At 45.1% G+C, this 14,891-nt stretch overlaps 1 protein-coding gene across 3 annotated transcripts in view; it reads right to left on the bottom strand.

The window, feature by feature from the left end:
- Positions 1–14,891, bottom strand: part of LOC140741264 (rap guanine nucleotide exchange factor 3-like) — an 89,060-nt gene that overhangs the window by 36,971 nt on the left and 37,198 nt on the right. For all 3 annotated transcript variants that reach the window (XM_073071256.1, XM_073071255.1, XM_073071257.1), the window contains exons 14-18: positions 14,373–14,455; positions 7,624–7,660; positions 7,103–7,178; positions 5,925–6,080; positions 3,863–3,960 (exon numbers count right to left, since the gene is read on the bottom strand). In XM_073071256.1, the coding sequence (XP_072927357.1) occupies positions 3,863–3,960; positions 5,925–6,080; positions 7,103–7,178; positions 7,624–7,660; positions 14,373–14,455 (450 nt within the window). The remainder of the gene's footprint in view (positions 1–3,862; positions 3,961–5,924; positions 6,081–7,102; positions 7,179–7,623; positions 7,661–14,372; positions 14,456–14,891) is intronic.

Below are 14,891 nucleotides of genomic sequence, written 5' to 3'. Positions count from 1 at the left end.
CAGTGTGGACAGGGCCAATGAACTTAACCTGTTCTTCAACAGATTTGACACTATGGCCCCTGCCCATCCCCCACATGATTCATCTGTTGTCGGCCCCCAACCAACACATACTCCACTCTCCCCTCCTACCCCTCCTCACAGCCGCCCACCCTGCTCTCATGCCTACACCCCTCCCCCATCTGAAACCACCACAGTGGGCTTCACAGCTGAAACGTCTCCACCCAAGCAAGGCTGCGGGCCCGGATGGTGTCAGCTCCAGGGTGCTCAAAGCCTGTGCCCCCCAGCTATGTGGAATACTTCACCATGTCTTCAACCTGAGCCTGAGTCTCCAGAGGAAGATGTCCTGCCTCGTTCCTGTACCAAAGACGAGCCCCAGTGGCTCCAATGACTAGACCAGTGGCATTGACCTCCCACATCATGAAGACCCTGGAGAGACTTGTTCTAGAGCAGCTCTGGCCTATGGTTAGACCACACTTAGACCCCCTCCAGTTCGCCTATCAGCCCCGACTAGGAGTTGAGGATGCCATGGTCAACCTGCTAAACCGTTTCTACGCCCACCTGGACAAGCCGGCGAGCACTGTGAGGGTCATGTTTTTTGACTTCTCCAGGGTGTTCAACACCGTCCACCCTGCTCTGCTGGGTGAGAAGCTGACAGTGATGCAGGTGGATGCTTCCCTGGTGTCATGGATTATTGATTACCTGACTGGCAGACCACAGTACGTGCGCTTGCAACACTGTGTGTCAGACAGAGTGGTCAGCAGCACTGGGGCTCCACAGGGGACTGTCCTGTCTCCCTTTCTCTTCACCATCTACACCTCGGACTTCAACTACTGCACAGAGTCTTGCCATCTTCAGAAGTTTTCTGATGACTCTGCCATAGTTGGATGCATCAGCAGGGGAGATGAGGCTGAGTACAGGGCTACGGTGGGAAACTTTGTCACATGGTGTGAGCAGAATCATCTGCAGCTTAATGTGGAAAAGACTAAGGAGCTGGTGGTGGACCTGAGGAGGGCTAAGGCACCGGTGACCCCTGTTTCCATCCAAAGGGTCAGTGTGGACATGGTGGAGGATTACAAATACCTGGGGATACGAATTGACAATAAAGTAGACTGGTCAAAGAACACTGAGGCTGTCTACAAGAAGGGTCAGAGCCGTCTCTACTTCCTGACAGGACTGAGGTTCTTTAACATCTGCCAGACGATGCTGAGGATGTTCTACGAGGCTGTGGTGGCCAGTGCTATCATGTTTGCTGTTGTGTGCTGGGGCAGCAGGCTGAGGGTAGCAGACACCAACAGAATCAACAAACTCATTCAGAAGGCCAGTGATGTTGTGGGGGTGGAACTGGACTCTCTGACAGTGGTGTCAGAAAAGAGGATGCTGTCCAAGTTGTATGCCATCTTGGACAATGTCTCCCATCCACTCCATAATGTACTGGTTAGGCACAGGAGTACATTCAGCCAGAGACTCATTCCACCGAGATGCAACACTGAGCGTCATAGGAAGTCATTCCTGCCTGTGGCCATCAAACTTTACAACTCCTCCCTCGGAGGGTCAGACACCTCGAGCCAATAGGCTGGTCCTGGACTTATTTCCACTTGTCATAATTTACTTATTATTATTATCATTATTTAATTATTTATGATTTTATATTGCTATATCTCTACACTATTCTTGGTTGGTGCGACTGTAATGAAACCCAATTTCCCTCGGGATCAATAAAGTATGTCTGTCTGTCTGTCTGTGCCTGGAATGTGCTGCCAAGGGTAGTGAATGGAGTCAAATATGATGGAATCGTTTAAGAGGCTTTTAGATAGATTTATAGAGTACTACAAGCACAGAAACAAGCCCTTTGGTCCATCTAGACCATGACAGTCTGGTCTTCTGCTTAGTTCCATCTGCCTGCACCCACATCATAGCCTTCTATACCCTTCCTATCCACGTACCTATCCAAACTTCCCTTCAATGTTGAAATTAAACCCACATCCACCACTTCGGCTGGCAGCGTGTTCCACACTCCCATCACCCTCTGAATGAAGAAATTCTCCCTCGTGTTCCCCTTAAACATTTCACCTTTCAGCCTAAATCTATGATTTCTAGTTCACCCAACTTCAGAAGAAAAAGCCTGCTTGTATTCACCCTATCTATACCCCTCAGAATTTCAAAGGCCTCTATCAAATCTCCTTTTATTTGCCTGAACTCCAGGAAACAAAGTCCTGACCTATTCAACTTTTCCTTACAACTCATGTCCTCAAGTCCCAGCAACATCCTTGTAAATTTTCTTTGTACTCTTTCAAATGATTAATATCTTTCCTGTAGGTAGGTGACCAGAACTGCACACAATCCGGGAAATGGTACCGCAGCATAAAAGCCAGGACAGTTTCTTCCACCAGGCCATCAGACTGATTAAATCACGCTGACACAATAGTATTTCTAAGCTATATTAACTGTTCGGTTGTATATCTTATTGTATATACTATTTATTACAAATTGCTATAATTTTCACATTGCACATTCAGACGGAGACGTAACGTAAAGATTTTCACTCCTCACGTATGTGCAGGATGTAAGAAATAAAGTCAATTCAATTCATAGGCACAGGAAATGGAGGAATATATAGACAGAAGGGATTAGTTTAGTTAGGCATTTAATTGCTATTTTACTTAGTTCATCAAATCATTGTGGACTGCAAGGCCTGTTCCTGTACTGAAGTGTTCTGTGTTTACTATTTTGTGTTCTACCTTCAATCGGAAAAGTGTGAAGTGATTCACTTTGAAAAGTCGAACGTGAAGGCAGAGCGTAGGGTTAATGACAGGATTCTTAACAGTTTTGAGGACATTTGGGAATCTTGGTTTCGATGTCCCTCAAAGTAGCCACACAAGTTGACAGGATGGTTAAGAAGGTGTGTAGTGTGTTTACCTTCATTAGTCGGGGGATTGAGTTCAAGAGCCACAAGGTAATGCTGCAGCTGCTTAAATCCCTGGTTAGAACACATTTGGAGTATTGTGTTCCGTTCCAGTCACCTCATTATAAAAAGGATGTGAAAGCTTCAGAGAGGGTGCAAAAGGTCTAACATGGTTGGGCACCGAGTTGTGCGGTAGAACAAAGGGATCTGGGAATACAGGTCCATAATTCATTGAAAGTGGTGTCACAGGCAGATTGGGTTGTAAAGAAAGCTTTTGGCACATTGACCTTCATAAATCAATGTATTGAGTATAGGGGATGGGATGTTATGTTGAAGTTGTATAAGACATTGGTGAGGCCTAATTTGGAGTACTGTGTGCAGTTTTGGTCACCTACCTACAGAAAAAATGTAAATAAGATTGAAAGAGTGCAGAGAAAATTTACAAGGATTTTGCCAGGACTGGAGGACCTGAGTTATAAGGAAAGATTGAATCGGTTAGAAATTTATTCCTTGGAATGTAGAGGACTGAGGGGAGATTTGATAGAGGCATACAAAATTATGAGGGGTATAGACAGAGTAAATGCAAGCAGGCTTTTTCCACAGAAGTTGGGTGGGACTACAATGAGAGGTCACGGGTTAAAGGTGAAAGGTGAAAAGTTCAAGGGGAACATGAGGGGAAACTTCTTCACTCAGAGGGTGGTGAGAGTGTGGAATGAGCTGCCAATGCAAGTGGTGCATACAAGCTTGATTTCAATATTTAAGAGAAGTTCGGATAGGTACCTGGAAGGTAGAGGTAAGGAGGGCTATGGTCCTGGTGCAGGGCAATGGGAGTGGCAGTTTAAATGGTTCAGCACAGACTCAATGGGCCAAAGGGCCTGTTTCTGTGCTGTATGTTTCTATGACTCTATACCAGGGTAGATTGTGAGGTCAGGAGTCTGAGGGTTTGTAGGAGATACTCACCAGTGCCTTCAGCTGTTCCCGGCTGCCGTAGTATAGGCGATCGTTCACCTGCAGTGAGGTGTAGACAGATCTTTCATCCACACTCATCTCCATCTGATCTGTGGAAGCGAGACACTCCTTTTACACTTCCCACTGCCTCGGTGAATCAGAGAGCTCACCCTCCCCTCTCCCATCAGCAGAAGATACAAAAGCCTGAAAGCATGGGTCAAGGACAGCTTCTATCCCACTGTTATCAGACTATTAAATAATTCTCTAATACTATAAGATGGACTCTTGACCTCACAATCTACCTTGTTGTGACCCTCACACCTTATTGTCTGCCTGCTCTGCACTTTCCCTGTAACTGTGACACTTTATTCTGCATTCTGTTATTGCTTTACCTTGTTCTACCTCAATGCACCGTGTGATGATCTGATCTGTGCGGATGGCAAGCAGAAAAAGTTTCTCACTGTACATGTCACAATGATACACCAATTTACCAGTTTACTTTATATCCCCCCCCTTTAGACCTCACAATCTACCTCGATATGATCTGGCAACTTACTGTCTGCCTGCACTTTCTCTGTAACTGTGACACTTTATTCTGCGATTGCTTTATCGTATTCAACCTCAGTGTAATGATCTGACCTGTAAGAACAGTATACAAGAAAAGCTTTTAACTGTATCTCCGTACGTGAGATAAAACTAAACCAATTCCAATTCTCTTGTACTATAAAATCATAAGACATAGGAGCAGAATTCGGTCATTTAGCCCATTGGGTCTGCTCCACAATTCCATCATGGCTAATTTATTTTCTTCTCTCTCAACCCCATTCACCTGCTTCCTCCTCATAAACTTAGACACCTTTACTAATCAAGAACCTATCAACTTCTGCTTTAAACATACCCAATGACTAGGCCACCACAGTTGTCTGTGGCAATGAATTCCACAGATTCACCACCCTCTGGCTAAAGAAATTCCTCCTCATCTCTGTTCTAAACGGACATCCCTCCATTCTGAGGCTGTACCCGCTGGTCCTATACTTCCCCATGAGAGAAAACATCCTCTCCACATGCACTCTATCTCAGCCTTTCAATATTGGATAGATTTCAGTGAGATTCCCCCCCTCATTCTTCTAAACTTCAGTGAGTACAGGCCCAGAGCCACCAAACGTTCCTCATATGTTAACCCCTTCAATCCTGAGGTTATTCTCGTGAACCACCTCTTGACCCTCTGCAATGGCAGCACATTTTTTCTTAAATATGGGACCAAAACTGCTCATAATACTCCAAGTACGGCCTGACCAGTGCCTTATAAAGCCTCAGCATTACATCCTTGCTTTTATATTCTAGTCCTCTTGAAATGAATGCTAACATTCCATTTGCCTTCCTTGCCACTGACTTAACCTGCAAGTTAAGCTTTAGGTAATCCTGCGCTTTCAAGTCCCTTTGCATCTCTGATTTTTGAATTCACTCTCCCTTTAGGAAATAGTCGACACCTTTGTTCCCACCGAAGTATATTATCTTGTCACCTTTTTGCCCATTCTCCAAATCTGTCCAAGTCCTTCTGTGGACTCACTGCTTTCTCAACACTACCTACCCCTCCACCTATCTTTGTACCATCTGCAAATTTGGCCACAAAGCTGTCAAATGTACTACTTCAATGCATTCTGTAATGATCTGAACAGAATCCAAGAGAAGCTTTTCACAGTATCTCAGTATACAAAACCAGTTCCAATTCCTCCATGGACTCTGTCTACACTTCTCACTGCCTCGGTAAAGCAGCCAACATCATCAAAGACCCACCCACATCTTCTCCTTTTCATCTGTCCATTGGGCAAAAGATACAAAAACCTGATACAACAGCTGAAGACCTTACAAGCTGCCTCGTTGTCTACCTGCACTGCACTTTGTCTGCAGCTGTGACACTTTATTTTGCATTGTTATTGCTTTATAATCTGACCTGTATGAACAGTATGCAAGACAGGTTTTTCACTGTATCTCAGCAAATGTGGCAATAATAAACCAATTCCAATTTCAGTTCTAAGGAGGCAAATTACAATAATCAACTGCCAGTACTTACCCCCAGTGGACCTGAGCTTGACAAGGACACGTTCCCCTGCTGAGCTGCCTTCCTCCTCCTGTCCTGCCAGGATGGAGAGGAGGTCTCTTACAGATGACGCCACTGGCAGGAGCAGGCGGATCTGTGAGTGGTCGGGACGGTACACGTGATGCAGGACTGCGAGGAGAGATGAGCAATCAGTCCAAGACAAACACCCAACCACTCCCATTGGAGCCAGTCCCATCTACCAACATTTGACCTATATCCTTTTAAACCTTTCCTATCCATATGTCGTTTAAATGTACCAGCCTCAACCACTTCTTCTGGCAGCTCGTTCCGTACATGGACCACCCTCTGGGTGAAGAAGTTGCCCTTCAGGTTCCCATTAATTATCTCCCCTCTCTCAATAAACCTGTGCCCTCTAGTTCTGGATTATCCTGCACTGGGAAACAGACTGTGTGTGTTCACCCTGTCTATGCCCCTCATGATTTTATACACCTCTATAAGGTCACCCCCCCCCCCCCAATCTCCAACACTCCCCAAGGAAAAATTCACAACCTGTCCAACTTCTCCCCATAACTCAGTGCCTCAAATCCTGGCCACACCCTCGTCAACACAGACACAAGAGATTCTGCAGATGCTGGAAGTCTTGTGCAACACACACACAATGCTGGAGGAACTCAGCAGGTCAGGCAACATCTATGGAAGGGAATAAACAGTCGACGTTTCAGGCCGAGACTCTTCATCAAGATCTCCTCCTTAATCTAGCTTTCTCTAGCTTCGTGGAATCTTCCCTATAGCAGGATAATCAAAACTGAACAGATTATTCTAGCAGTGTCAAAAAAGCTTGCCCAGCACACCTCCTTCGAATTTACCCCCACCCCCTTTCACCTTAAATGAATGCCCATTAGTACTGGGCATATTGACCCTGGGGAAATGCTACCAGCTGTCTGTGCTATCATCCCTGTGAATGGTTGGGAGGCCTTGGCCAAAGACTGTAACGCCAGCATGTTTGAAGAGCAATAGCACCAGGACCACAAGAGACAACCCGACCCTTCAATGGCCATAACGTGCCCGAACTGTGGGTGCATCTGTGCTTCTCAGTTTGGGCTTTCCGCTCATCAGAGGCGTCACAGATGTCATTGTTGTTCTCGACGGATTTCCATGAAGGGAGGAAATATTGTGGTAGACTGACTCACTTTTGGTATCTGCTCTCAAACACTGGGTATCTGTTGAGTTTCGGAGGTTCTTCAACCAGTTTAAGCTGTCCCTCAACTGTGGGGAAGTCAGAAGAGACAGAAACATTGGTTATGTGAATAATACTTTCCATACTGTCTCATCACACACTCCCGAGATCAGGAAAAGTTGAGGCTCGGCCAAAGTGATTCAGTGATGAGTGATAACTTTAATAATAGACTGCAAAAATAACAAACTATGAGGGGCCACAAAACAAGACTGAACAGATACTAACCACCATAGGCAACAAGATGGAACAACTCATGGCTGATTCAATGGGTGAACAAGGACTGTGGATGAGAGCTGGGTGTAAATAGGCTACAGGTGCTGAGATGGAAACGAGTGGCAGGAGAACCCTGTTAGCCTCGGTCAGTCATAAAGTGAAGATCCCTCCACACCATCCCACCACACATTCCCAGGATCAGAGACAGTGAACCTCCCTCCTTGGTCAAGGGGACAAACCCAGGAGTTAGATCTTATTTACCTTCATCTGTGGAGTGTTCAGAATCATCTCCGATGACCTGTGGAGGCAAAGAAAGAGGTTCAAGCTCCGTATGTGTGTGGTACATCCTATATTTTGCACTCTCTTCTTTTTTACTACCTCACAATGATCTGTATGCATAGTACACAAAACCTTTTAGAGCAAAGGAGGATGAGAGGAGACTTGATAGAGGTGTGTACGACGACAGGAGGCATAGATCGAGTGGACAGCCAGAGACCTTTTTCCCAGGGTGGCAATGGCTGATACCAGGGGCATAATTTTAAGATGACTGGAGAAAATATAGGGGGGAGGATGTCAGAGGTAGGTATTTTACACACAGAGAGTTGTGGGTATGTGAAATGCCCTGCCAGGGGTGGTGTTAGAGACAGATTTATTAAGGACATTTAAGGGACTCTCAGATAGGTACATGGATGAAAGGAAAATGGAAGGCAAACTGGGAGGGATTGATCATGGAGCAGGTTAAAAGGACAGCACAACATCACAGACTGAAGGGCCTGTGCTGTAGGGTTTATGTTCTGAAGCAACATTTTTCCCTGTACTGCAGTACAGGAGATAATAACAAAACCAATTTAACAAGCACCAGTGATATAGTTACAGGAGGAATCGTGAACTTTGAGGGCTTCACCGGCTTCACCCCATTCTCAGCCCCTCGAGATTCTGGGACATCCCTGAAAGGGATGAGAGCACAGTGGTTAGCATAACACAATTACAGCAACCTGGTTCGATTCTGCCGCTGTCTGAAAGGAGCTTCTATGTTCTCCCATGACTGTAATTGTGTTATGCTAACCGCTGTGCTCTCATGCCACATCCTTTCAGGGATGTCCCAGAATCTCGAGGGGCTGAGAATGGGGTGAAGCCCTCAGTCCTGATCTATACCATGGATGCTCAAAGTTCACGATAAGGTGGGCTCTTAACTTTACGATCTACCTGGTTATGATCTTGCACCTTATTGTCTGCCTGCCCTGCACTTTCTCTGTAACTGTGACACTCTATTCTGCATTCTGTTATTATTTTGCCTTGTTCTACCTCAACACATTGTGTAATGATCTGATCTGTGTGAACAGTGTGCAAGACAAGCTTTTCATTGTATCTCAGTACGTGTGACAGGAATAAACCAATTCCAATTCCAGGTCTCCAGAGAAGAGAACCCAAGTTTGTTCATCATCTCCTTATAATCCAGGCAGCATCCTGGTGAACCTCTTCAAAGGCCCCACATCCTTCCTGTAATGGGGTGAGCAGAACTCCAGATGCACCCTGACCTATGTTTTATAAAGCTGCAACATAACTTGCCGACTTGTGAATTCAGAGTTTTGATTAATGAAGGAAAGCGTGCTGTATGCCTTCCTTACCACCTTGTCCACCTGTGGGGTCAGTTTCAGGCAGGGAGGGGAATGGTGGAGTTGGGAGACAAGAGGCAGGAGTAGGCAGATGGAGCAAGATGGAGGGAGGGAGGAGGAACCCTAACAAGAAGTTCCTTCTCAATGGCATTTATTGTGAAGGGTTTGATGGTAGTATAGCAGTTAGCATAATATTTTACAGCACCCGCAACCCAGGTTCAATTCCCACTGCTGCCTGTAAGGATTTTCTATGTTCTCCCCGTGACTACATGGGTTTCCTGTGGGTGCTCTGGTCACCTCCCGCATTCCAAAAAATAGACATTTCGGTTAGTAAGGTTTAGTGAGCTGTGTGTATGATATGGTGGCACTGGAAGCATGGCAACACTTGTGGGCTACCCCTAGCACAGTTCTCGGACTGTGTCGATCATTGACGCACTGACACATTTCATTGTATGTTTTGATGTTTCAATGTTAATGTGACAAACAAAGCCAACCTTTTTCTGTACAGATTATCTGTAGGTTGTGTTCCAGTCGTATAGGGATTCAAAGAAGCCATGCCTGGAATACTGTACAAAGTTCTGACCCCTTGACCAATAAAAAGATCATGTGGTGTTGAAGTCAGTCTAAAGGAGATTCAATGAGATAATCCTTGGGATCAGAGAGTTGTCCCACCAAGTGAAGCTGGATGGCTTGCATCTGTAACCCTTAGGAGTTGGGAAGAATGAAGAGTGACCTCAAGAAGGCAGCATCTACTAAGGACCCTCTCCACCTAGCACATGCTGTCATTACTATCATCAGGTAGGTATACAGGAGTCTGAAGACCCACACTCAATGATTCAGGAACAGTTTCTTCCCCTCCACCATCAGATTTCTGAATGATCCAAGAACAATTCTCGGTAAAACATGATTATCAATTGATGGGAATGTCCTAAGCCCTTAAAGAGGCTGCACCAGCTAGCTAGAGTGCTGAAATCTCGGAAGCTGGCGTGATTGAGAGCATCTGGTAACACTTCAGGCTCCTGTATCTCCCCCGCGACGGTAGTAATGAGAGGAGGGCATGTCCAGAGTGGTGAGGGTCCTGAATGATGGATGCCGTCTTCTTGAGGCTCCACTTCTTGCTGATATCCTCGATGGTGGGGAGGTTTGTGCCTGTGATGGAGCTGGCTGAGACTACAGCCTCTTGTGATCCTGAGCATTGGTGTTGCCAGGACTCAAGAGGAGAAGTTGGACAGGTGGGACTTTATTCTGTGCAATGTAGGAGACTGAGGGGTGACCTTGCAGAAATGAATCAGAATCTGATTTATTATTACTGACATACTGCATGTCATGAAATTTGTCTTTGCAGCAGCAGTACAGTGCAAAAACATTTTTTAAAAACTATCAATTGCAAAATAAATAAATAGCGCAAGAGGAATAACGAGGTAGTGTTCATGGGTTCATGGACCATTCAGAAATCTGATGGTGGGGAAGAAGCTGTTTCTGACTCACTGAGTGTGGGCCTTCAGGCTTCTGTACCTCCTCCCTGACGGTAGTCATGAGAAGAGGGCATGGCCCGTCAACTGACATTAATTGAGGTGTTTTCACCAGTGGAGGGGTCTCAGACAAGGGGCACAATTATAGGCTGAGGAGGTTGTTGGGAGGGGCACCATTTAAAATAGAGATGGGCTGGGACTTGTTCAGTCTGGGTGAAGGCTCTTGATCCGCAATATCGACTGTTCATCTCTCCTCCACCGATGCTGCCTGACCTAGAGCCCAGTGATCTAACATCCACCGCCTTCGAGAGGCTGGTCATGGCACATATTAACTTCAGCCTCCTAGACAACCTCAACCTATCACTGAAACAAGTCTACAGCAGATGCCATCTCCCTGGCCCTACATTCATCTCCAGAGAAACTGGACAGTCAAGACACCTATGGCAGATTATTGTTTATTGACAACAACTCTGCCTTCAATACTAAAATTTCAAGCAAACTCATATCCAAACGCCAGACCCTGGAGTTAATGCCTCCCTCTGCAACTGGATCCTTGATTTTCTGACCGACAAACTGCAATCAGTAAGGATTGGCAGCAACACCTCCACCCTGATTATACTGAACACTGATGCCCCACAAGGTTGTGTCCTCAACCTCCTACTCCACCCCCTGTACAACCATGACTGAGTGGCCAGATTCTCCTCTAACCTCATCTACAGCTTTGCAGATGATACCACAGTAGTGGGCTGTATCTCAAATATCACTGAGTCAGAGTACAGGAAGGAGATAGAGAGCTTAGTGACATGGTGTCATGACATATAACCTTTTCCTCGATGTCAGCAAAACAAAAGAGCTAGTCATTGACATCGAGGGGGGGAGGGGAGTGACACACATTCTCCTGTCTAATCAACAGTGTTGAGGTTGAGACGATTGAGAGCTTCAAGCTCCTAGGAATGAACATGACCAACAGCCTGCTCTGGTCTGACTATGTAGAAGCCACCAACACCTCTACTTTGTCAGCTATTCTGGATTGGGTGCTGCGTAATGTACCAGAATTGATTAAAAAACTCAAGGTAAAGGAATCCTTAAGAGCCAGTGATCATAATTCTCCCTACAATTTGAGAAGGAGAGAAGCCAAAGTCAAATGTATCAGCATTACAGTGGAGTAAAGGGAATTACAGAGGCATGAAAGAAGAGCCGGCCAGAATTGATTGGAAGGGGATACTAGCAGGGATGATGGCAGAACAGCAATGGTTGGAGTTTCTGGGAGCAACTTGGAAGGTGCAGGATAGATACATCCCAAAGAAGAAGTATCCTAAAGGAAGGATGACGCAGCCGTGGCTGACAAGGGAAGTCAAACCCAACATAAAAGGCAAATAGAGGGCTTATAATAGAACAAAAATTAGTGGGAAGTTAGAGGATAGGGAAGCTTTTAAAAATCAACAGAAAGAAACTAAAAATGTCATAAAGAAGGAAAAGATGGAATACGAAGGTAAGTTGGCCAATAATATTAAGGAGGACACCAAAAGTTTCTGTAGATACATAAAGTGTAAAAGGGAGGCAAGAGTAGATATCAGACTGCTAGAAAATGATGCTGGGGAGGTAGTAATGAAGGACAAGGAGATGGCGGTCAAACTGATAAGTATTTTGTGTCAGTCTTCACTGTGGAAGACACTAGCAATATGCTGGAAGTTCAAGTGTGTCAGGGGGTAAAAGTGAGTGAAGTTGCCATTACTGGGGAGAAGTTGCTTGGGAAACTGAAAGGTCAGAAGGTAGATAAGTCACCTGGACCGGATGGTCTACACCCCAAGGCTCTGAAAGAGGTGGCTGCAGAGATTGTGGAGGCATTAGTAAAGACCTTTCAAGAATCAATTCATTCTGGCATGGTTCCAGAGGAATGGAACATTGGAAATGTTACTTCACTCTTCAGGAAGAGAGAGAGGCAAAAGAAAGGAAATTACAGGCCAGTTAGTCTGACCTCGGTGGATGGGAAGATGTTGGAGCCGATCGTTAAGGATGAGGTTTTGGGGTACTTGGAGGCACATGATAAAATAGGCTGAAGTCAGCATGGTTTCCTTAAGGGAAAATCTTGCCTGACAAGTTTGTTGGAATTATTTGAAGAAATAACAAGCAGGATAGACAAAGGAGAATTGGTGGATGTTACGTACTTGGATTTTCAGAAGGCCTTTGACAAGGTGCCACACATGAATCTGCTTAACAAGATAAGAGCCCATGGTATTACAGGAAAGATTCTTGCATGGATAGAGCACTGACTGATTGTCAGGAGGCAGAGTAGGAATAAAGGGAATTTTTTCTGATTGGCTGCCTGTGACTCGTGGTATTCCACAGGGGACCACTTCTTTTTTCATTATATGTCAATGATGGAATTAATGGCTTTGTGGCCAGGTTTGTGGATGATATGAAGATAGGTAGAGGGCAGGTAGTATTGAGGGAGCAGAGAGGCTACAGAAGGATTTAGACAGATTAGGAGAATGGGCAAAGAAGTGGCAGATGGAATACAGTGATGGGATGTGTATGGTCATGTACTTTGGTAGAAGGTGTAATAGTGTATATTATTTTCTAAATGGAGAGAAAATTCAAAAATCTGTTGTGAAAGGGACCTGAGAGTCCTCATGCAGTTTGAGTCAATTCATTTCAAGAGGACTGGAATATAAAAGCAAGGATGTAATGTTGAGACTTTATAAAGCACTGGTGAGGCCTCATTTGGAGTACTGTGAGCAGTTTGGGACCCCTTATCTAAGAAAGGATGTGCTGACATTGGAGAGGGATCAAAGGAGGTTCATGAAAATGATTCCAGGATTGAAAGGCTTGTCATATAAAGAGTGTTTGATTGATCTGGGCCTGTACTGACTATAATTCAGAAGAATGAGGGGTGACCTCATTGAAACCTCAGAAGTGTGGATGTGGAGAAGTTGCTTCCTATGGTGGGGAAATCTAGGACCAAAGGATTCAGCCTCAGAATAGAGGGACGTCGATTTAGAATGGAGATGAGGAGGAATTTCTTTAGCCAGAGAGTGGTGAATCTGTGGAATTTGTTGGTTCAGGCGACTATGGTGCCAAGTCACAGGGGATATTTAAGGTAGAGGTTGATAGGTTTGTGATTAGTCAGGGCATGAAGGGTTATGGGGAGAAGGCAGGAGATTGGAGCTCAAAAGGAACTGGATCAGCCATGATATAATGGCAGAGCAGTCTCAATGGGCCAAATGACCTAATTTTGCTCCTATCGCTTATGGTCTTATGAAAATTTAGTATATTCCATAAACCATGACAAATTTCTGTCTATGCATCACAGGAAACATCCTATCCAGAAGCAGCCGCTCTACCCGTGACCGGTAGAAACTGCGGAGAGTTGTGGACACAGCTCAGCACATCACAGAAACCAACCTCCCCTCCATGGACTCTGTCTACACTTCTCACTGTCTCAGTAAATCAGACAGCAAAATCAAAGACCCCACCCACCCCAGACATTCTCTCTTCTCCCCCCCTCTCCCATCAGGCAAAAGATACAAAAGCCTGAAAGCGCATACCATCGGGCTCTAGGGCAGCTTCTACCCTGCTATCATTAAACTACTGAACAGACTTCTTGTACAATGAGATGGACTGTGGCCTTTGCACCTATTGCCTGCTCTGCACTTTCCCTGTAACTGTTACACTTTATTCTGCATTCTGTTAATATTTTACCTTGTTCTAGCTCGATGCACTGTGTAATGATCTGATCTGTGTGAACAGTATGCAAGACAAGCTTTTCACTGTATCTCAGTACAAGTGACAATAATAAACCAATTCCAATACCCACTCAATTCCTCCAGCAGCTTGTGTAGAGATCCCTTCACTTAGAGGGTGGGGAATCTCTGGGTGGTGGAGAATGGAAAGTTCTTCTTCCCTCTTCTCATATTCTTACCGTTTTGTTACTGTCTGGTCCATGCTGTTGCCTGACAGCGCACCATTCAGATGCCTGTCCCTCGCAACCAAGACCTCCAGATCCTAGCAAAAGAGGAGAGAACCAGATAATAGGCATGGCAGGTGGAGACTGAAGATGTTGTTGTCCAACAGCTAGTTCAGGTATTCTCCCGATGCTGCTTTTGTTACCCTGCACACATTATATTTGCATTATGTTAATGGTATATAATTAGTTTTACTGTGATGTACATATGTGTGATAAACAAGTGTAAGACAAAGGCTGCTTACTGGTCACACATAAATTCAGAGATGGAAATGACAGCAATCCCAAGCTATCTCATTGTATATTCCCAAATTCAAAAAAATACAAAACACTTCTGGCCCCAAGCATTTTGGATAAGGGGTGCTCAACCTGTATTCCCACGAGATTCATTCTCTTGCAGGCATTTACAGGAAAAAAAACTATACATAAGCAGACAAAGACTGAGAAACAACCAATGTGCCAAAGAATACAGACTGT

Source organism: Hemitrygon akajei, chromosome 18 (genome assembly GCF_048418815.1).
Source record: "Hemitrygon akajei chromosome 18, sHemAka1.3, whole genome shotgun sequence".
Lineage (NCBI taxonomy): Eukaryota > Metazoa > Chordata > Chondrichthyes > Myliobatiformes > Dasyatidae > Hemitrygon > Hemitrygon akajei.
The sequence above is the reverse complement of the archived record's forward strand: the minus strand, read 5'-3'. Positions and strand labels throughout refer to the sequence as shown.